The 24,750-nt window shown below is 42.1% G+C and overlaps 1 protein-coding gene across 1 annotated transcript in view; it reads left to right on the forward strand.

Annotated features, from left to right (window-relative positions):
* Window positions 1-497: 497 nt before the first annotated feature.
* Window positions 498-24,750, forward strand: part of LOC122777540 (teashirt homolog 2) — a 39,794-nt gene continuing 15,541 nt past the window's right edge. Inside the window, exons 1-2 of the mRNA XM_044038852.1 lie at window positions 498-823; window positions 1,010-1,103. Of these exons, the coding sequence (XP_043894787.1) occupies window positions 1,064-1,103 (40 nt within the window). The 5' untranslated portion in view covers window positions 498-823; window positions 1,010-1,063. The remainder of the gene's footprint in view (window positions 824-1,009; window positions 1,104-24,750) is intronic.

The following is a 24,750-nucleotide window of genomic DNA, read 5'->3' on the forward strand; positions in this document are numbered from 1 at the left end:
AGTGACACTAAAACAACATGAAACTTGTGTGTCATGTAAGGAGATGCTCCCGGAAGCAGTTTATATAGTAAGAGCAGAGTGACGAACACTTTATATAAAAAATATAATATAATAATATATAATAATCTGTATTTCTTTATTAAAAAAAAAAAAAAGAAATGTTCCTAAACCATAACCAGACTGCGTGACTGAAGCTGCTCTGTCATGTCTGGAGGAAATCTTTCTGCAAACTTTATGTCTTTCCTCCGGGACGCAGAGTAAGCGGAAGCTGCAGTAACGACAATGAAAGAAACGAAAAAGAAAAGGAAAAACTGCACGAAAAGACAGCGAGTGATCGAAAACAGTCAGTGCTGCTGCTGTTTGTTCCCTCTCTTCCTCTGGCCTCTGTTCCTTTAATATACTCATGGTTATCTAGTGTAACAAATGTCTCGCTGCCATCATCAAGTCCAGGCGAGGAGGGAGGAGTTTTTAATGTTCAGTTTGTTCTATGGATCGATGTCTGCTGGCATCGCCTCTCTCCTCTCGCTCGTCTGCACCGTGCGTAACAACGCAGCGCTGTTCCACCACCACCGCCGCCGCCGCCGCCAACACCGCCACAACCGCCGCCGCCAACACCACCAACGCCGCCGAACGCCTTTTTACGCGCAATCCCTCCATATTTGATCCGCCGAAAAACAGCCCGAGGGAATGACTGACACACGTCGATCAGCGTATGTGGCACTGATGGACAAAAGCGGATGGTGAAAGGACGCGACTCGCCCCCCGCTGGAGGAGGAAGAAGAAGAAGAAGAAGAAGAGGAGGAGGAGGAAGAAGAAGAAGGAGGTGAAAGAACAAGCATCTGTTCCCACAGAAAGCTGGATTTTTGTGATAGTCAGAGAGACTGAACTATTCCGAGAGCCAAAATAAAGACTCTCTTTTCTTTCTCTCTCTCTCACACACACATACACAAACTCTCTCTCTCTCCCTCTCTCCCTCTCTCTCTCTCTCTCTATGCATGGACTATCGTAGACCGCATTCAGATTTCACCTGGGCACAGTATTGAACTGCGACTTCAGAAAAAAAATGCCTCGGAGGAAACAGCAGGCGCCCAAACGGGCTGCGGGTAAGCGAATGTTCTTTCTTTAATGATTCTTTGAAATATTGTATTGTCTTGTTTTCTTGTCAGCGTGAGTGCAACATTTGTTGTTTTCCCTGCGAACACTTAGACTTTCAACCTCAAACTTTTTCTTTTCTTTTTTAATCATACGGGACCCCTGAGTAGATATAGACCCCTCTCTCCGTGTGTGTGTGTGTGTGTGTGTGGGGTTGACAGGTGCCCATGCAGGCTGGTTTTTGTAGTTGTTTCAAGTAAATATTGAAGTACTACCTGGATTAATGACACAGGTGCTCTATTGGGCTTGTGTTGCATTTAATGTTTCACTGGAGAATCTAAAGCCCGCTCCAGGACCTCTGACCCCAGTTTGGGGCGCCATCACAGAGTCGAAGGTTAAAACAAAAAGAGATGTAGTTGAGAAGGGGGCATTTCAAATTTAGTCAGATTGACAACGCAAACGCCAAAGAAAACAATTCCCGTATACGCTTTAAACAATAAGAAAGCTCAGTGTTGTTTTCCCCTTCAGTGACCCTCCAACATGTCACAGGCCATTTATGTGTTCATTGATCACAAAGTTTGATATCCTGTTCACATATATCCAAGAGGGGGGAGGGGGGGGGGAGAAAACTCCCTCACTGTGTTTGATTTGACCCGCATGAAGTGCAGAGAGCGGCTGAAATATGTGGAGCTGTTGTATCCGTAGCAGATGAACTCTGTATGAACTCTTCATAATCTTATGGACAAATGGAGAATGGGTTACACTCACTCACTCACTTACACACACACACACACACACACTCCATCCCTGCTTATGACTGTGACACACACACACACACACCCTGCACCTCTACAACACAATTTAAATTGTCATGCAGCGGTCTAATGTAGTACAATCTGCGGTAGGTGTGATTTAATGTCCGTGTGTCAGATTTATTGTCGGTGTGTTGAGGCTGCAGATAATTTAATAATTTCATCTTGAAGGAGGCCCTTACACGGTTTACGGCTTGCGTGTCTAGTCGTGTGAATGTGTGTTTACTTTGTCTCCCTGTAATGTAATCCTGTAATATTTAGCCGCATCGAGACGCCCAATCACAGCGTCTTTTACGCGCCCTGTTTTCCTGCTCATGTGCTTCTAACGCAAACTTCACTGTGGGAAATGTCAAATTCACAAGGTCACGGCATCCACATCGCTCTTGACCCTGCTCTCTGCGGGTCTCTCTCTCTCAGCCGCTTCCTTACTCCATGTGAATTGTAATGTTTCCCTTTAACTGCCTCATTATGATGGAGTTGGCGAATTAAAGCTAGATTGATCAAGGGTATTCCAGTGTTTGAGGATGCAATTACTTGGTTGAGGTGTGTTGAGAAGTTATCAGTCTTTATTATGGTTGCGGATGCAGCAACCAGATGGCGATTGTTCTCTGCCAATAATAGTGTCTCTTTATACCCGCTTAAGATACTGAGACCCTTATCTGCACGGCACACTCTCAGTTCATGCGTACACATGTATACACACACACACACACAGGCACTCGGTGCCATACGGGCGCATGCTAAATATTTTTCCCACATCTCAGGCTCCAAAAGCCCCCTTTTCTTAAAAACAATGCCCCCGGTTTTTATTCAGAGAAGTTTTGAGCAGATGCCTAAGTGATCCCTTTACACGCTCTCAGCTGCCTCGCCTGTACTCTGGTAAATGTGTCAGCCCTATAGAGAAATAAGCCTTCCAGAAGAGTTTCTTCATTGTTGAGGTAATTGTCTCCTCTTTGACAGGCACATTCATCAGTGGCTTAATGGTCAATCAAAAGTTGGCAGGCAGAGTGTTTTCATTCTTTCCTATCCACTACATTAGGAATACTTAATCAAAATGTCTCCCGGTAATGGCTGTGAAGAGTTCATGACTGACTGATCCGTTGTCTGTGCCGATAGAAAATTAACAGCTCGGCACTGGAGAGATGTGGGCCTGCAGATAAACAAATTGTGCATTAATATTTCATCTTCAAGACCTGGGATGTGCTATCAAGCGGTGGAATATTCCTGGGCTGTGTTGTCATTTTTCTCGCGTTGGTTTTTTTTCTCCTTCTCCTCCTGTATTCTTGAAGGCTCTTTGCAGCTGTAACTCATTTCGCTTGATGACTTTACTGGGGTTACAGAGAGTGACGACAAATTGATTACCTGGCAGAGCAAGAATGGAGCGAAGAGAGATGCAGGCTGACAGTCATGTTATAATAATATGTTTAATGATGTGTGGAGGGGGAACAAGGAGAGAGGAGTATTGAAATAAGAGCATGGGAGATGCAAACGAATAGGTCTCATTTTTTTGTGTAGGGCTCTTAAAGATGCAGTATCCCTCCTGGTGGAAATTATATTTTGTAAGGTGAAAAAAAAAACCCCATCCCTAGCTCAAGCATTAATTCAGAGGACATTCAACATCCAGGGTGCTTGTATCCTCCAGTGGGAATAGTATTATTAATAGGCATATTTGTTAACTTGAGACCACAGACGCTTTATGGTAAAGGCTAGTTCTTTCTGATTTACTCCCTTTGCATACATAGTTTGTATGGTAATTTAAAATGCCAATTACCCACTGGTCCAGAATAGGAGGTACTAAACCTTTGCTTTATCACTGAGGAAGCATCACTAAGACAAGAGGACGGCCAGGCTACGGATTCCTGCAGGAAATCTGTGTATCAGTTTTTATATGTGACATAAACATAAAGTCTTATAAGTGCATGGGATGCATTTTTGAGTGAGGGGAGCCATATGTTATTTTTTCGGCCGTGGGAGTCTTCCTCCTGGCTTTTTTTCTTCGTCTTCTTCTTCACAATAGCTCTGTGCCTCAAACCGTTAGCCCAATTTGCTGTTAACAAGAAAAATTGGAGAACAGACAAAGGCATTAAGTGTTGCAGTGCCAGATAGTGACTGACAGCAGCTTGTGGGAATTGGCGAGCAGAAATTCCTCCTAAGTGGTTTGTTCAGAAAACATCCTACGATCAAGGCAGATGTTGTTTATCCAGTTTAGGTAGAAAAAGGTAGTGCAGTTTGAATGACAAAAGCTGGTAAGAAAATGCCAGTGGAATACAAGATTGTCATAGGTTTGTTTGTTTACCACTCTCCTGAATTCTGTCCCTGTATTCTTTGTCCTTTTGTTTGGGAGCCTTTGTTACAACATTCTCATCCACTTTGCTCACATTTATTGAACAACTTTAGTGAATTTAATCAAAAGGAAAATTATACTTTTCACTTGACAAACTTGACACAAATATTTGCCCTTGATTCCTCATTCAATTGGTAAGGAAAATAGTTTTAGCGCGTGGCATCGCTTTACAGGTTAAACATCTAAATGACCGCGTTCAAGTTTGAATTAATAAAATGACCAGTCGAATGATAAAGGGATAAAACAGGGATTTTATAACAACTTAACTCGTTTCAATGAACTGCACAGTAGGGCTGAACGATTTTTGAATGAATATCTAATTGTGATTATCAAAGGGAATGGTCATTTCTACATCATTATTCTCATTTCCATTCAGAAAAAAAGACATATTTAAAAAATGATTTGTGTGATATCTGTGCAGATCTGTGAGAAAAAGACGTGTATAGATCAACACAATAATTCATCTAAAATTATATTTTGACGCACATTTTGGTTTTAACAGATATTGCACCTCCTGCCATTTGAAAATTGCAGCAGGCAAAATTTTGATGAATTAATCAGCCCTAGTGCACAGTTCAGTCGAACAGTGAGACCAACCTTTGTCTTGCTCATGGTCAGTCATGTGACTTTAACATGATTAAACATGCTTTTTCCCCCCCCCTAATTAATTTAGGACATGAATTGTAATCTTGGTCTCTCGTGAATTAGGCTTTGCATATGCAATGATAAAAGCAGATACTGTAGTTTGTGTTGCATGTTTTATCTTTTTGAGTTCCCCCCCGACTGCAAAACTCTGCCTCTAATAAAAGTTTCCAAGTGATATTACTATCAGTGAGCAGTGAATATATGTGCTTTTCCCCCCTCTCTTCTGTGTATTTCTGGATCAGTGTCAGCAAAGCAAAAGTTTTTTTTTGTTTTGATCAAATCCAGCCTTGAAATTTCCTTTGGCTTATGAGCGCAACAAACCATACACTCTCACTTTGTTGCAATGCTTGCAAATTTCTCTAACTTGCAGGCGTTCTCCATACAGATACCCTTTAATAACTTTCACCTCATCAGCGAGTTTTCATGCTGTATAATCTTAATACAGTCAAAACAGAAAAAGAAAAAGGGGGTAATATTAAGTGCGGTGGATTTAGCGTAATCTCAGTGCACGTTCTCCTGCATGCCAGTTAGGTGGCAGGTGTAGATAGCTAATAGTTTGCGTAGAGGGCTTTTGTTTGCTTGTGAGGCAGACAGGGTGGTGCACTGTCTAGGTGATAAGAACCAAGACTCCTGTGCCCTCCAGCACAGTGATCGCTCTCCTCCGCTCTGCGCTCTCCTGTGTGGAAAAAACAGGCTGTTATGATTGGTCTCAAGGCAAGTGGTGCCTGTGCAGTGTTGCACCTCTCTACAGCAACTGCTCATTCACCTTGCCTTCCCTCTGAGACCTGCGCTAGTTTCCAGGCAAATGACACAATTTGATATGCCGTTGGGGTGATTCATGTGGATAATGTTTCCATGTGATCATCGCTGCAGAAAGGAGACTTTTTCTTGTTATGTGTTTTTTTTACTCATTAAGTCTGACAATAACTGGAATATTGGGAGAGTTTATTGCTAGCAGGCTAAAACTCATTATTTTCTACTAGACATCCAAAGTACAAAAGAAATTATGTTGTGGTATTTTGTCCAGATCCCTACAGATATATTGATTTACAGAGGTGAAATGGGAAGGAGACTTTACAGCTTGGGTTGTTCATTTATGTGGATTTTGAGGATAAGAATGCAAGGCAAGCTTACAGTTAATACAGTAGCACAGTGGGCCTGGTATTGATTACACGGAGGTGGTGTGATATGTTATCTATGGTTTGTTTTAAAAAAAATAAAACTGCACTGCACCTCATGTGCTTTGTATTATTGTAAAGCTCGTCATTCCCACCACGGTTTGTATCTTTCTCTGTAATTTATATCATGTGCAGTTTCGTCGAAGAGCATGCACATCATCTCCTTTCCCCATACAGAGTCGCGAAGATTTAAGCCAGGACATTCATCTTGTAGTTGTTGACCTACATGTATAGTCAGTCGGGGAGATCACACATTGGCCAGATGGTTGTGTGCTCTTTTAAAACAAGCACAGCCGGAGCAGGTTAACTTAACCTGAGATGAATAAGGTTGCTACACAAAAACAAATGTCCGTGCTTTGATTTCAGCGGTGTAGACCAGGTGAGGACCAGGTGCTGCTTCCATTCAGAAAACACAACACTTGTTTTGCTCTGGCTCACATTTTAGTTACATTTAAATCATCTAAAAAAAAAAAAAGAAAAAAACGTAACGAGGCAACATTCTGAGTAATAAATGCATTTGACATTATCCTTCAATACACGAGTGCCCAAAAAAACAATGAAAACATTAATCTTAAGTTATCCGCAGTGTACCTGATTTGCTTCTTATCAAATCCATAATGAGCTTCAATTAAGATTTATTATGCAAATTAACCCTCAGCTGCTACTGACTGCAGGAGCAGGAGCTATGACAATATTGTGCTAATGGTGTGATCTGTAACAATTACAAAGGTAAACTGCCTTCACACTGCACGGTCCGCAAGTCGCTGAGAGGTCACTCCGCTAAATATGTACTCACGTGTTCCCGGCCATTTGGAGAATTGTTTATTAAGCCTCAGGTTTTAGGTGTTTTTTTTAATTTCTACACAATAGCTCACATTTTAATTATTATTAAATCAAATATTACAATTGTTACTGTTATGAATCTCAAAATAAGCAGCGAATATCGGCGCACGTCTTAAACACACTAAATGGATCTCAGCCTCGGTTTTCCCGATCACCACGGTTACCGCACACAGGGAGGTTATGACCAGAGGAAGTGCAGCTCTGTATGAAGTTGTGAACCTTGCACCTTTTGCAACTTGGTTTAGCGCGAGGCGGATGGCGTCTTGACAGCTTTATGGCTCGCGTGCTTTATGAGTCGTCATGCGGCGCAATTACATAGGAACTAATTTGATGAATCAAGACAGTGTTCCAGCCGAATCCGTTGATCTCGCTGGCCTGTGAACCGCTGTCTTTTCACCCAGGTCAGAAAGAGGCTGTCACAATTTCTCTTTCTCTCTCACACACACACACACAAACACACAGAAAGTCTTGAACATGCATCTCCGATTACAGCGACTCGAGGATAAACCGTAGGTTTGTTTTAGATTCCTTAGGCAAACCATCATTCCAAGAGAACCAGTTCATTAGTCAAAGCAACGTAAAACATTTTTAAATGAATTATTCCTATGTATCTGATCCTTGTTTTTTTTTGTTCTGGTCTTCAGGTAAAATAACTACATATTTTACAGCCACTGCACCACAATTAAATGTATGTAAACCGCTTTAACTCACTGACTGAAACCGATGTTTTTAAGAGACAAAGGCGACATAAAGCACTGCAGGAAAACATCAAATGGCAAATTATTAACGGCTTCAAATCAGTCGTAAGGAAATTGCACTGCCTTCCTCGCATTTATTTTATATGTCTCTTCAAATATTGTTTCAAAGACCCAAACCATTTTTAATGCTTTCAATTGTTATATCTAACAAACTCCTCTCTGAGTAGAGACACTGATTGAGGGAATAGAAACTGGAGATTTTCCAATCAGTAAGGCTTTCAAATACTGAGTGGTTCTTTTTAACATAGTTGTGAACAGCAAAGTTTTAATGGATGTAAACTGACAAGAGGAAATATTTTCTTTTCTTCTTCTTTGTAGCAGGAGGAGGTTACGCAGTGGATCGTGCGGCCTATTAAACATCTAAACAATTCTGTCCCGGACGTCCTGAGGCAAAATTTGGTGAAAAATGAAACATGGTCTTGAATGAAGAGTGATAAGTGCCAGTGTAGTGTATCACCTCAACACATGTGGACAAAGAATACAAATGTCCCACTCAGATATACAACATGCCACACGGAAAAAGTGCTTTAGTCGTCTTGCTATTGAATCTCCCTCGAGAATTAATAAATTGTGAACACACTGGAAATTAAAGTAATTAAAAAAAAAAAAAAACCTCACATGCAGGTGTGTGTTTCTGTGCTAAACCGAAACACTTAGGGCTTCCTCTAAATGCCAAGTTAATAAATATGCCCCGCGTTTGCATTGTTTTAGCCATAATCCAGGGCCCTCACTTGCTCAGCGACTCTGCACCGTGTTGTGTTTAGAGCCCGTTCCTAAGGGCTGTGCCTGCCTGTTTGCGTCTGCACTATGTGCTGAGCTAGTCTGTTGAAACAGCTTAATTGATACTCATTAAACAGCAGTGACAGCTTAGGTGTCCGTGATGAATGTAGAATAATTCTGTTGTACTTACAACTTGATTAAGAAGAAGCACACAACATGTCAGCGGTGTAGCCTATGGCTTGGACTGTGTGCACTTAACCAGCCACTTAAAATGATCGGTCTTATTGGCTGTGCTACCTGCAGGCCACCTTTTTTAAGTTAATCTTTTCTCAAATTGTGTTTGCCTGAAACAAACAACTTTTCAAACTCTAAATGAAGAAGTTTCACCAGTGCACACGGAGATTAAAAATAACTTGAGTGTAACACCTAGCAATAAAATTAATCTAAAAATGTGAATTATGTTGACTTGTCTGTGTGTTTATTCAGTCACAGTCTGGCATTTCACTACAATAATAAAGTCAATGGATGTCAGGCAGATGAAAAATGCGCGCCTGGTATTATTTCAGTTAGAAATTAGAGGCAATTGGAATTGGTTCAAAATTGACTGTCTTTGTAATGAGTGCATGACGAATAGTATAATTTAGAGAAGAAAATGAATGCCGGGAAACCAAAAATATTATTCTAAAGTATTTTATATGCCATGATATTCCATGAAGATCAACTCATTTCACTAAATACCCCCCATAAAAATCTACTCATAATATTTTTGTACATTGTCATAGCCAGTGTTCACACAATGGAGATCAGGTCATTAATGTGTGTGGCAGATTCTCAAGTTTTTTGTTTGTTTTCTTTGAACGCCACATTAACAGTCCTTATCACTTGTGGATTTTAAGGCCTGCGAAGCTTCTTGCGTTACTGACATCTGAACAAACTGACACTCCTCGCCGTAACAGAAAGAGCCCCTTTTCTCTATTTTGAGAGCACATGAAAGACGGGGGATTTCCGCGGAGGATGGATTTACAACTTTATCCTCACATGATTAATATTACACAGTGAGGTCCTTTTACAGGAAGCGGCATGTCTAATTATGGTCTGACTTTTGTCTGACTGAGAGCAAACACGATGCCAGAGGCTGCTGGTGGGAACGGCACTGACACGTCACAGAAGTAGTGGTGGGTGTGTGGTGGTGATGTCATCATCAGCCACATTTCTGTGACGCTGAGGCCACGACTGATTGAGCAACAGCAGGAAGCGGGCTCTCAGCATTGTAGGTCCAGCTGGTATTGACCGACGACAAACACTGTGGGCATTTAGTCTCAAATGAAACTCAACAGGGGAAGTGTTTCCCCCTTCTTTTTTTTTTCTTTTCCGTCTTGTCAAGGTTACACATTTCTCTCTGATACGCATGACCTCACCCGTGATAACTGCGCTGTGTCCACATTTGTTGTACCGTTAACAGCAGATGCAGATTCATCACCCCCTTTACAAGAATTTCATGGACTCCACGTCCTCCCACGTTTGCCTGTTCATCGTATATCTCAGGCCAGACATTGAAGAGGTTGCTAGCCGGGGCAGCCATAAGTCATCCTGTCTATCAAGACGAGAGTCTGCCTCTCGCGATTTTCAGCTGTTACTTGTAAACCAGAACAGCATTGGTAAGATTAACTGAGTGACAGGAGGCCTCTAAAAGCAAACTATAATAGTACAATATGTTACAGTCATATTTTATGGCCTGTAGTGTGTGAGGCCAAGTATGTGTGTGTAGATGGATCAGCTGAAGAATCTAATAGGCCTGCATTGCACCTCGGGGAAGAGAGAAAGTAATGGTGTTGTGTTACCACTGTTTTTCATAGGGTGGTAGTAATGATACAGGTGCGCACGTGACAGGAAACTGGTTGGACCTGGTCATCTTCTCAAGGCGTTTATTCTTTTTGTCTTAGAAATATCCTCCCACCAAAAAAAGCCCATCAAATATTAAATATTACAGCTTGATTTCCTTTTGAAGAATACACTAATGTCTTCGTGTTTGTATGTGGAGGGGTTTGTCCGAGAGAAGGCGTTGATATAGAACTAACTGTCAAAATAAGTCTTGTTCAATCCAAAAACGTTTAAGTTGTCAAGGACACATTTTCCTCCCTCCCATATCCTGGCAAACATTGAGTCAGCAGTTGTCTGTTGTATTTTCAGCACTGGTATCTCGTGCTCCCCCCCAGGCCATTTTAAAGTTGTAGAAAGTGGTCATTTTCTCTGTGTCAGTGGGAGGTCAGTGTTGTGGCAGTCAGCAAAGCTATTCAGTCTGGTGAAACAGTCTATTGGGAACCCTAAAGACATTTTGTCCGACGCAGTCGCCTCTCGCTGTCTGTCTTCATGTCTGCCCCCCTGCACTCAAGTGCACTCGTACGAAGTGTAGAGAAGCTTGAAAAATTTGTCAAATTACTTCCAGATCTCCAGTCTTTTATCCTGACCTGACACACCTAAGACTTCTTAGCTGAGAATGACATGGAGATACGCTGACCATATTTGCATTTGGCACACCCTCCCTCTCTAAATGGTCATTTGTTCCTTATATGCAGCCGGGGTATCTACCTATTCATCTCGTGTTCTGCTTTGTTCGCTGTGTTAGCGGCTGACATGTCCTCTCTGTGCTGTGTATCCCTGGTAGCTGTCGCCGGGGGCCCTCTCATCCCTAAAATGTTACAGAGGTCATGCACAGATCATTGCTTTTGCCAAAGGCCCTGACTTTAACAGAGAGTGACCCACACAGGACAGTGGCGCAGTGGCTGCTCAGTGATGGATCTGGAAATAACACAAATGTAATCTGCTCTCTTATCAGGAGGCGTGCTATAGAGCGCCTGGTTGTTTTCACTGGTGTGTTGAATGGACGAGAGGAGAATATTGTCAGTGAATGTGATTCATTAGAATCAATCGAACAACAGAGACATCCCAGATCATACCTGCCTCTAAGTCTGAGCACTTATTTATACATGTTTCCATACAATAATATTCCGTTTTAATTAGATTTGTAACGATAACACGTTCATGCCTATTTTAATTAACTAAAAAAAAATGCCAACTGTATTGTTGAACTGGACCAATTTACAATTTCTCTGATTTACTGATAATATTGACATTTAAATTTACTCTTTCATTTTTATAATCACTATCATCATCAGTCAAAGGTGTTCCAAGGTGACAGGCATGTTGTTGTTGTTAATTACTTACTGTGATAATGACACAAGTAGTAGTGGGGATAATTAAAATGAAAACGACACATAATCCAAATTCTGTTTATGTTTTAAGTGTATTCAGATTAACATAGTGAAATAGTGGAGCCATTAAAATGTCTTTTTCTGCTCTTTCACGCAGACAAACAGGACAAGCTGTTATCAAGAGTTTTAAATTTAGAGTGGTCCAAAGTATTAAAGTACTAAAGTATCTCACACTAGCAGTGGCTGTTGGTCTAACTAGCTGTGAGGCGTAAAAACAGTCACTGCCTGGCAAACGTTTACATGCACATTAACCGTAACAGTCAGTGGTCTTATTTTGTAGTTTGCCTGTCGCGGCTTTTAAAATGTAAAAATGAGAAGATCGCTAACAGCTCCTCCTCTGCCCTTGATTTTTACGGCGGAGCAATTAGGTGCGCGGAGGTTGTAGGTACATTTTACATTTTATGGGGGTCATTGCACAACGGACTGGGCTTGCTCAAACCCTTAACACCAAATTATTTCTAATCTCACTGTTGGTGTCTAACAACAGCATAATGGGGCAGCTGACCTTGCACTGCACAACCTCATTAAATAAGCAACCTCAACGGCAGTTATATCAGTTACTACAATCAACTTCATATGAATCTTCTGGAGTGTAGTTTGCCTCGTTTCTGCCGGTGCCGCTTCTTTATCCACCTTCACAAGCTTCCATTCAAGTCTTGCTGTAATCCCTCGCCAGGAATTCCTCCCTCCTTTTAGTGAAGTAGTTGTCGATGTGGTGGATCCATTGCACCCAACTTCCAGGGGGGGCACCGTCACTCTCCAGTAGCACTCTTCATCTCCGGGCTTCTGGCTCAGCGCATCTGGCCTTTTTTAATGTTTCTTATGCACCGTCTGTCACATTTTCACATGCCACAGCGAAGCACGCAGCACCCCGTCGGCGCCAGGCAACTTCTTATAGAGTAGAATCCGTCCCTTTCACTCGGAGACTCCTGACTGAGAACTTGATTAAGTTTCAGCGTTCTGGTTTGTAAGGATACCCTCTGATTGTCATGTTGAAACATGAGAATTAAACCCAGGTGCGGAATGGACACATTTCCTTTTTCTTTTTTTTCTTTTTTTTAGTTAAGAGCTTATCGACATGGTTGGCAGATCTTTAATTTGCTCTTGTCTTTTAAAGACACGAGGATGACTCTCCAAGTCAGTCTGATTCTCTTCACGTATTCTACCCATTTATAATATTCACATTAAAAAACAAAAAGCCCTTTAGCTAATCAGTCGGTGTTTGATGTGGTGTTGCTCGCTCTTTTCAGGTTTGTATGTGTGAGTAGTAGGGTACTATTTTTTGTTTGCATGTGTGTCTTACGGCAGCCCTCACACCCTGGCAGTGGCCCAGCTGAAAAGTTCCGGTACTGTCCAGACGCATCCTTTAGGGACCTCATCAGCCCCTGAATTTCCTTCCCCTCATGCCTGAGGGCATCCATATTCATTTCCTCCTCTGATTTGGGGAAAATGATGAAAGGCTGGCTTTTTTCCAATCTCCTACTTCCTGCCAAGGTTGTCTGCATTTCAATGCAACGTAAATCTGCAAAGACCTGCAAATATGCTCCCATTTGGACCTGACCAGTTCCATGTTATTAGTACCATGCCATGTCAAAATTAAGAGGGAGAGAGTAGGGTCCATGTTTGTTATTGCAATAACACTCTCTTAGTACGACTCTCTTTAAGTCTTTAAACTGTCTTATTGTTAAATGACTTGAATTGTATTATTGTCATGCAGAAATGCCCCTCCTGTCTTCATAGATGTCTGTTTTTTGTAAAAAAAAAAAAAAATATCCCCCCCTCTCTGTCAAGTTGTGAGGGCTTGATGAAATCATGGAGGCAACTGCATTGGTTTTGAAATAAACCTGTGATTAAACTGATGGGTGGGTATTTACTCTTACCGGAGACGGGAAATGAACGTTAATGAAAATAACAGTCACATACAGTAATAAACCGGCTCTGTAATTATTGCCATGCTTTGATGATGCCATATATACTCAACACACACATGCGCCTAGTTAACTAAACCTCAGGTAGACTATTAGCTCCGCTCGCAGAATCCTGCCCTCTGCTATGCACAACAGTGCTACAGGGCGGGGCTACCCTGCCCTGTGAAGGAGCGGGCTCGCAGTTGCCGAGACAACCCTAAACACACATGTACACAAATGGAAGAACCCACGGTGAGACAAGATCATCTCCACCTCTGGCTGGATAATAGAGCGGTGTCGCCCCACTCATTGGAATGCACTCCTGCCCCACAGGCGTATACGTCCCACACTGATCATTATTGATGACGCACTATGCACGGAGGTTTATACTTGAAGAACTATACTGGGAACATGTTCACGTCACATGTTTCATCCATAAAAAAAAAATAGGTTGCTACAAAACTGTGCTGTTTTGTTTGATGTAAGAAGTGGGATCCCTTGCTTTTGAAGACTGTGTTGACAAAGCTAAGTTGAGAAACCAGCAGATTCGAATCCAAATAGAAAAGACTGATAAATTAAAGCTGTCCGGATGATTTGTAGTCCGCTTTAAACTATAATTGAAGGTTGAAGACTAAAAACACTCTGACGTAGTGAGCTGGGAAACAGTACATCACATGCTTGCTGTTTTTGCTCTCTCATAAAAAAGCCCTTGGGTTTAGTTTTTTGTTTTTTTTTAACCAGTGGAATTATAGAGCTCAGAATACAGTATTGTATTTTTGGGCATCAAATCTGGGCTACATACGATAAGAGAATTATCATTCATACTGTACAGTAAGCGTGTTGATACTCCTGCAACTGTCTGTCATCTGAGGCCGGCAAAGATGCTAAATAGCTTGAGGCTGCAGGCGTCAGAGAGACATGACTTTTTTTCTTTTTTTTTCCCGCTGCATATTGTAGTACGGCTTCACAGAGAGAGAGTGGGCATGTTTCACTCTGACCTTAACTTTTCCTGCTGACCAGTGCAGCAAAGTAGTTTGTGTGTGTGTCTCTCACCATGAGGGTGGGTTATATTGTGTATTTATATCATCCAATTTTTTTCACAGTGTGAAAATAAACGTTTTAATTTGCCTAACTGTAGAAGATGAGATTTAAACAGCGCTTGTCAACTCAGACACTACAGGCCTCGTGGAGTCCAGTCAATTCCTTTTCAAATGCATTCATTTTAATTCATGTTGTATTAACGGCCGCACACTTCGAATTGCATTGTGCTCATATAGTATATTAAGGAGCTTCAATGTGAGGCCATCTGGAAAATACAGATTTTAAAGAGGCTAAGTAAAACTTAAGTACTGCTATGGGAGACAATTCGGCTAATTGTAAACAGCTGCAGGTGATATCACCCCTCAGACTACAGACAAAGCAGGGTCAAAAAGTCCCAGTGAATAGCTGAGGATTAACTATAGCACGAGGGACATGAGAATTCAGGCTGACATACTGAGGAAAATATTAAAAGTCTGTTTTGACAGTAAATGATACCCTGCCCCCAAGTGATACATGTATTTTTTTTTCTCCCTTTTCTTTTTTATTTGAACAGTCGTGCATTTGCACTGAAACATCCTACTGGCAACAGGCCGACTGGAAATCCCTTTAGAATCAAATGAACAGCGAATTCACCCAAGTGTTTGCACAACTGCAAACATCTAATGTGGCTAATTGCAGATAAGTATCAGGGTGAACATTTCTGTGAGCCTGAGATGGTGCAAAATGGCAACTTGTCTCTCTCTCCCCTTTCAGCACTTTTGTAAAGGTTTCTTGTTGATGTGCCAGAAACACAAGATTTCATTTAGAAACTGACAAATGTGTTTTCCATGTTTGTCAGTGGTGAATCATGCTTGTTGTTAAGGTCAGTTTACGAAAAGAGAGAAATAAAAGTGTTGCTCTTTTCTCAAGACAAACATTTACATGTCACATCATAACAAAAAGGAAACAGTACACAGAACAATTAAAACAAAAAGCTGGATTTATTCTTTGTACATATTCAGGGTGTGTTCAGGACTTGAAAGTAAAAATGATTCATTGTCCTCTCAAACAATCACCTATTATATTTACAACAGTATTTTCTCTTCCGCTTGGCCAAGACTAGCAACAGTAACTAGTTCAAATGACTTGTCATGACACATTGAATCATAATTTGCAAAAGTTAATTTGTCACTTATTATTTTGTTAATCGGTTAATGCGTCACTTTCTTTAAATTCACATGCGGGGCCCAAGTCACATTAAATATTATAGTTATTCACAGCAACTCACAGTTCAATATGAATGTCAATAAATGCATTTAGTTATAAAGTAATTGTAGGAATTATCATTTATATAATAATTATGTGGTAATTATGTTTTTAATTAATTGCTTTCAGCAATTAGTCATCGACAATGTTGATCATTTTCTATTCATTTGCGATCATACATGCAAACTTTATTCATTCATTCATGTGTTTATATATTATGAAATCTAAATATGTAATGAAAGTAAGTGTCATTATGTGAAGATAGTGTTTTGTTGGTGGCCTGTCAGTGTTTTGGGTTTCTGTCTCCACTCGTCCTGGAGTTGTCTACTGTTGCCATGTAGCAGTGCGACTGGGCACCATCTTGTGTCCTGAGCAACAGCGGCAGGCTGTTGGATGGCAGCTTACCAGCTGCCTGCCTGCCTGTTGTGGGGAGGGAGAGGAGAGGATCTGGGCTGGGCCTATCTCAGATTTTGGGTCTGTGAGTTATTGACCCTCTTTGATAAACCCCTCTGAATGACACCGGTATAATTCACCCTAAAAGTTTGCACTGTCAGTGGGATGAGCTAACTGTCTTCGCTGAATATATGGGTGCAATTTTCGAAATAGGTTTATAGCAATTCTTGGGAGAGGAGGGCGAGATAGTGATATTACTGACTTTATCACTGCAGCTGAGCAGCATCTAGCACCTCTCTCCTCTGTATCTCTCTATTCCTCCACTGTACAACAGTGAAGGATCACACGGCACATACATTGTAGGTTGCACTAAACAGAAAACAGTCCTTCTCTTAATGGTAGGCAGGGAAATGATGTGTTATTATTACAGTAATGCTGTGTCGTCATAATCCTATATGTTTCTTCTTCCCTTATAGGAGTGTCCATCTTATTTAATCGTATCTTAACTAACTGTGTTTGTGGCCTTCTTCCCACAGCGGGACTTTTTTCTGTCTCTCCGTATTCGTCGTGTTAATGTGTTTAAATGGCATTTTTAATGTGGTCATGGAGAAGTCTCACTTACAGTTTTTCCTCTCTAATCTGTTGTTTTGCGTGTAATTCAAGGGCATCGCCAGAATCAGCTAAAATCGTGTCCATCTCGTTTTCACTGACTGTCTCTCCAAGTACTTCGTGAGATGAGTAAAATGGAATCCCAGTGGATGTAATGTAATAACAAATAATAAGCAAAATAATGAGTCATCTCGTCTATAAACCACACCTTTAATCCAATCCCATCAGGTTTTTTTCCTCAGTCTGTCCACGTTCTTAGCGTATTTTCATCAGTGTAATTAGAAAAAAAAGCCATTGTTGAAACCTTGCAGAATCTTTTTTTTTGGTGTCAAAGCAGACCCATAAGAATGTAATACACCGAGCTCAGTATAGTGCATCCTATAAATTGTTTTTGTGACCCTGCCTTTGAACAAAAGGAACACTGTTGCATTGCCATCCACGGTTGATGCCACTCCCTCTTTGGCGCTCACTGAATACTCTCCTTTAATAGTGTGATGGGCGGTAGCCGCCCTGAAAAAAGTGCTTTATTTAGTGGGTTGAGGAGAGGTAGGCAGCACGAGGATGGGGTTTCTGTGACTGGCACCGATCAATCACTCAGTGAGGGGAAGCTAATGAAGCAGGCTGTGGTTTATTAAAGGGTTAGCAGAGAAAAGATTACTGCAGGGTCTCAGCTTCCCAGAGGCCCAGAGAAGGAGGATACAGTGCGCCTCTAATGGTTCGGGGCTAGCCATAAAGCAATCAAGGTGTTTACTCTAAACTGACTCCTATTATGTGAACTGGGTGTGAATGTGTTGTTTGAACGTCTGTTGCTTCATTTTGTGGCTGAAGTAAAGGAGAAAATAAACACTAGTGAACAGTGTTGATCTGCAGCTTTGGGTCCGGTTCACACGTTTGGATGGTGACGTCAAGAATGTACTCGAGTTAATGATCCCAGCAAGTATCCAGACGGCACTGTTTTATAACACGTGAGCGCTGCAAATTAGCCCCTGGTTAGGCACGTAGACTTTGGGCAAATGTTAATCTGATGAAGTCTGTAAAAAATAAAAGTTATTCTGAAGAAAATATGAGCGCACTGAAACCAAGGCACTCTCAGATAGTTTGAAAGACAAATGAGTAGCAGGGGAGTGAAAAATGCAAAGCAGATGTTTTTCTCACCGTTTTTAATGGCAGCAAGACATTACTGATGCCATTACAGGGACCTTTTATGGCTTCTTTTAATCCCCTGGCCTGCCTGAGGAAAAGAAACCCCTTGTGGTGCAAAGTAGCCTCTTTACTTCAGAACGACAATTTGAACCCATTTCCAACTCACTTCCCTAATCTGCCACATGGTTTTACATGGCTTCCTCTGTAATTAGACTGCCCTGAAATCAAAGGTAAAGAGGCATTAAAATGCACCTCTTAGGTAAACATGTGCTGCTCATCATGTAGGACTTGAATGTCTTGTGTAACAACTGTAGTACCCACATCGTGCGTGTGGTTGGTGTTTTTTTTTCCTCGCCGCAACTTCACAACTGCACTCATTTGGTTCACATTTTCAAACAAAGCAATCTTTGATAATGAGAACCAATAAAGGCCTTTTCAACTCCAGTTTCACATTTTCATTTGGGGGTTGCAGATTTACATGTGTCGTTCACGGACTGTCTGCTTCCTGCATCAGACCCAACCTGTAAAGCTCAGAGGAGCACTTACAGGGGTCTGGTTAGGGGCTAAAAATGAGGAGGAGATGAACTATATGGCTCCATCCCACAGTCCAGCCGACAGTATATCAGCGGAATCGCAGCCGCATGGGCGTGTGTGTGAGCACTCCACTCATAAATATCTCTCCCAAACCCCCGCCTCCCTCACACCACCCTAAAGGGGCCTCTCTGATGGTGATGGCGAAAGGATGTCGCTGTCTGGGTGATTGAGTGCTGCTGGTCCAGGCCCTGGGCACATCCCTGCGCTCTGAGCCCAAGTGGGAGGCCTACCGCTGAGCGCTGACCTGAAGGGACGAGCCTGAAAGCGAACAGCCGCTGCACATCAGCGGGATGCGCCTCTCTTTCTGACTCTGACACAAAAGCACCAACTTAGAAGAGCTGCTCCAATGTCTGTGAACACAATATGCAGTATAAATTATTACATTCATGGCATATTTTATTCACGTGTATGTATATATTTTTAAATTTTATTCATTTATATATCTAAATTATCTAAACTTGAACCCCATCTAAGACAGTCATTTTCACTCACTCAGAAACCTGCAATAATCAAGGTGCTGTAATTCGCCTCACTTGCTGCATTATAATTGAGGGCAGACAGAGGTTGCCCACTCTATATGTTTTTAATTGCAGAATTTACCATGCTCGCTGTTTAAAGTTGTTTTTGTCTTCCTTGTTTCCGTAGATGCTGCTGTTTTTTGGGGGGGTTTTTTGTTTCTTTTTTTAAATCCAGTGGCTCTCATGCCTTTCATTTGTCACCAGTAGCTCCAGCATTTTGAGAGAGGGGAGAGTTCATTTTGGAAACCCACTGTCTATTCCCTTTTTGGGTTTCAGCGCCGTCAGCCTTCCCAATGCCTCCGCCATGAGAGCTTTGACACTGTCCAGGTCCGCCCTACTTGGCAAGAGGGAGAGCTACAGAGAAAGGCAGAGTTTATTTCCTGTTCTTGTGAATCATATATCAGTACAATTCCCCTCTGTGCTGTTTGGCAACGGTGGAATGACGGGTGTCATTTATCATACGGACTGAAAGAGGCTGTGGGAAAAGGGATTTGAATTCTTCTGGAAGTGTGTGGACTCTCCTTAGTGGTGAATCATTAAACGGAGGAGTTTTTCAACAGGGATATGAGTAACTCCTGACGCTGGCACTTTGCTCCCCCAACTTCACTGGCTTGCTCAATCATTAAAAGACTCAAAAATAAGGTTTTTTGAAGTTGTGAAGGGAAATGGCATTTAACTTGTAATACTGGGATTTTGTCCTGCTGATTCCATTAAGTCGCTCCTCAGTCTTTGGTTTGATGCAGGCACCATTGGTCATGCTTTTCAAGAATTAGATTTAACCTCATTTGAATGTACAAATTTGATTAGCATTGCATTTGTCGGCTTCATGTTGTCCTGCTAAGTGATGACATTTTCATCTTCACTATACACTCCCTGCCTTTTAGTATTCAAGATTGTGCTTTATAAACATTTTAGGGCCTTTTTTTTTTCACTTGTCAGGGACGGTTACTATTTGCCACATTTTGAGTGGGGGGATGATCAAAGAAAATGACTTTTGATTGGCTGTCACCAGCTGTTCAGTCGCACTGGCAGAAATAAACATGTCAAGCTTTAACTTATCCTCAGAAAAACATACTCTATAAACCCTGTTGCTCTAATTGAGTGTAACTCCCAGAAACCTGTGAACACACATGCAAAACCGAGCAGATCATAAATCAGGCTTCTAAAGACAGCCGCTGCCCCCCCGCCCTCCCAAATCCTCCCCCCAAAGGAAGTGCTTCCATGAGTTGACTGGAAATCAACGTTTTTCTTTATGGTATTTTTGTACCCTGCTTTCCAACTTTTTATTTCTCCCCCCCTCTTGTTTAAGTTCATGGAAATCCTCATCAAATGAAAAGTGTCAATAAGGCATTGTACAGGGAAATGGGGCTCACTGTGTTGCAGCTGTCAGCAACTGTTAGCTGTCTCTCATGTGCAGATCACAAAGTTAAATGTGCTGTCAGCAAGTCCTCAGCTCGAAATAGACATGTTGAGGTTAGGCTGAGAAGCACCGCCACCCCCTGCTGCCCAGTAGGATGTAGATTCGTCAAACAATGTGAGCACATATCTGACGTGAGCCTAAAGGTGTAATGAGGCACACTCTCGGGTGTCAAGGTGTGAGCCGATCTGTCTTTATCTGTACGATTAATAACACAATGTATTTTCATGTTATTTAGTACTACTACAGTATGCGGCGCCGCCTTTATTGTAGCTAAAATCCTATTTGATGTTTTCTGAATCCATGTCCTGAGTGCGTGACCTCTCCCAGAGGCTCAGAGTCCCAGGCCGGTATCTTGACATGTTCGCCTGCCACCACCTTCTAAAGCAGAGTGGAGATACCCCAGAGGTAAATGAAAACATTTGGTTCTTGCCAGACCTGTTCACATCTCAGCTGGGCCACATGAGCTCACAGGTGACACGTTTACTGAAGAGAATCGGAGACCGCAGCGGTGGCCTACTTCTTTTCTTCCACACACATGCAGGCTGAAACTGACAAAGACCGACCTGCATCCAGGTGAAATTCAGGCTGCTCAGGGATCTATTTCAGTCACTACCTGTTTGCAATAGCAGTGTTTCCTCTACCATTAGCTTAAGGGGATGGGATGGTTGGAAGCCTGCACCTCCAACAGCAACCCCATATGAAACCAAAGACATTTCATAATCCCTTTATTATTTGGTGCATTCACTTGTTTAATATCAGCTCAGTGTGACAGTCGATTGGGTTTCTTTCCACCGCTTTCATCGTGTGTGTGTTGTAGCTCCTCCCACACACGGAGCACAGCAGAGGAAAGACAGGTTGGCAAGAAGTTGCCCTATCAATCCCAAAGACGCCAATGACGGTCAGACGTTGTCCAAAGAAAGAAGAATCTTGTTTCTTTTTGTAGCGACAGCAGAAAGAATGCTAGCAGCGAAGACAGGAGTGCTGACATGAGGACTAGCAGCTCTCCTGATGTTACAGCTGTGGCCTCCGACAAGTACAGGAGGACAGCGTTGACCCACCCTGGCTGTCAGGGAGGAATTAAGTGTCCTGGTTAGTTGCAGCTGATTCAAGTTCATAGCATGTTCAAAATCAAATGATATACGAATGCCAGACCTATACGGAACAGAAGATTCCAATTCCCTCTGGCCAAAAAACCCTTTTAATCCCGGGTTTAATTGTTATTGTTTTTTACTAGTGGGAATGTGTTTAACAGCAGTCACTGCCGAGTCAAATGACTCTGCAATGGACAAAGGTTTTTATTGGCTCCGGCTCCAGTGGGCATGAGAATGAGAGTGAGAATATTATGTGCCATATTTTTGCATTATATTACTACATTAGCATTATTGTAACCTTACTTTTATTAAAACTTGGGGGAAAAAGTGTATATTTCTTATTTATCAGATCATCTGAACAACAGATTTAAAGAGAGACTGAAGTAGGGCTGAACCATTTAGAAAAAATATCGAATTTCCATTTTGTCTGATCATTCTTTTGAAGTCAAGCTTCAGTTCAGTATTCACTGGGAAACAGAGCTAAACTGTGATGTGATGGAGCATTACCACGAGATACCATCAAAATATGAGCTGTTCTATATTGTAATGCAAGGATTCCTACATATTTGTATGCATTTGAACGTATTTATACAATTTTAATTGGCATAAAACAAGAAGAACGTGTAAAACCAAAGACGGTCACTGGTTAAGACCATTGGTAACACAGTTGAAACGATGGGTCATTAATATTGACTGTAATGTAGTAATAGTAACCTCCGCAACATCATCACTGAGGGGTATGTTGTTGTTTTGTTTCCGTCGTGTCTGTGATGTCACTGTTCACGCATGGAAGACGCAGGGGTGAAGCAAACCAGCACAGGGCAGACCAACAACTGGCAGTGGGAATGGTGTTAATTGCCCCCTTTTCTGTTTAAAAACCCCCTGGTATACCCACTAATTTAGTGTGAAAGAGGCCCCAGTGTGTTTTGGGTAATTCTTGTAGGTTAGTTCTTCACTGCGGTGTCATAAAGTTTATAAAATGAATGTGTGAGAGAATTTATGGCGTCATTCAGTGGCTGTGAATTGTGACTATCTTTCTTTTTGTTCAGTCCCTTTTTTTTTTTTTCTCCAGAAACCGACTTGACATTGTGTCATCGTCTCTCATATCAACATCTGCAATTACCAGACAATTCACATTCAGGTCTCATGGGAAAGTATGATTGCAATTAAAAGCACGGGGCAAATGTTAATTAAGTTAACTACTTGGAGCTGGAAACAGCAACTGTTATGAAATGTTTTTTTACTTTTAACCTTGCACTCCCATCTCACTTCCATCTATTTCTGCAGCCTGCTGCAAATTAAAGGAGTAATGGTTAAGCACCAAAATATTTCATATCAACAGCTGATTAACTGGAAGTTTTAAATTAGAAAAATGAATTACCACTGCATGGACAAATAAATTCACACTTGGAGTTTCTCTGCCACATAATGCTGCTAAAGTGATGGGACGTTGTTCAGTAGAGTTGAAGACAGTGCAGTGGATAATACTGCAGTTCACAGGGTTATTAAATCAGAGGGAATAACAGGCCAACTTCTGGCCATTCTCGTGATTGATGAGCCAAGCTTTATTTGCTGAGGCAGTGTGTTTGTTCCCGTGTAATTGTCTACCAGATGGCTAAGCTAACTGTTCTTAAATGCCTTCAGACCTGCAGGGGTCCTGGGTCTTAACATTTTCCTGGCTAATGACATTATGTCTGTAAACATCTCATAGTTTTTTTTCCCCCCATCTTTACTTTTTGATCTCTAATGTTCAGGACCACAATGACTCTGCCAGGCATTTAGTGCACATTATTTCCTCTCTATGACTCTGTTTTTCATTTGTTTGAAGTAGGTGTTTTGATGTTGCCCTGTTCTTCTCTGCAGAAATGAGCCTACTTGAATTTGAAGTTGAGAGAGAAAGCAAGAGAAAGAGAGAGGGGGGGTGGGTGACAGAGGGAGGGAAGCTGTGCTCCACTCTACCTGTGAGGAGTCAGATTGGAGGAGAAAATGGATCTAGGTGGCAGTGCGAGTCATCAATCACGGCCCCTCAAGGGGAGCTGCAGCTAAAGCTGCTCTGAAGTGCTATCTGTCAGCTGCTCCAATCCAGCCAGGGGACCAGAGTGGGGCCATATCGCCACCCATCAGCGCATACTCAGCACACAACTGCCATGTAAACATGTGCAGGTGTTCTTGTCAAAGTAAACCTTGTCCCAGTTCATGAGTCTGTGCATATTTTTGGCAAACGGTCAGTCGGTGTCCTCATTGTTAGGAAGGTGTTCTTCTCTTCAGAAAGAAAACCTGCGGATGCGACACTTCATGGGATTTTTTTTTTTTCATTGTTCAAAGTGTTGGCTTGTTTCTCCTTGTTTCCCCCCTCTGTTCTTTCCATCCCGATCCTGAACAAAGCCTCCAAGTGCTTCTCCACTGACGTCGAGCAACGTCTGTCAATACCTCTCAAGATGGATAGTTGTTCTGCATGCTTATTGATTCAGCACAGGCCAGAGATATAAGTATCATTTGTCATTTCTGGAATTATTTGGAGTCCTAGTTAAAACCCAGAGTGTGGGGGGTGGGGTGGGGTGGGGGTTTCATAGTTGGGGGTGGGGGGAGCAGCAAGTTGTCTGAGCTTTGATGAATGACTGCATGGGTTTTTGGTTTTTACTGCGAGCGCCGGGGCCCTTTAGCTGCTATTTGCTTTCACCGTAGTCCAAGAAAAACAATGCGATGGGTCCAAGGACTGAGTAGCATCGTCCTGTCATGTAGCGTAACATGGCGAGCAGGGTGGTCCAGGCAGAAGAGTCGGGAGGAGGGTGGGCCTTGGACACTATACGCTGCTTTTCCGTCAGACCCAGTAGGTTTCAAGCTGCCCTGCTGCTCTTTGGTCCCAGCTCACAGGCCCCCAAACACGTGATATGAATATTTATCTGAATCTGCAGGACAGTACCAAACTCGTCTTTTTTGTTTTTAATTCTGAACTACCACACAGCAGCGAAGAGGAGGGATCTTGTTGGGTAACAGTAGCTACAGCAAATCCCCTGTGACTTTGATTATGTCCTGTTTTGGGCACCAGGCCAGCTGCCGAGCTGGCTTCATTACTGTATGGATCATCTTTTAAGACCATTTAAGATCAACGAGAGCTATCGCCG

Source organism: Solea senegalensis, linkage group LG11, assembly GCF_019176455.1.
Source record: "Solea senegalensis isolate Sse05_10M linkage group LG11, IFAPA_SoseM_1, whole genome shotgun sequence".
Classification (NCBI taxonomy): Eukaryota; Metazoa; Chordata; class Actinopteri; order Pleuronectiformes; family Soleidae; genus Solea; species Solea senegalensis.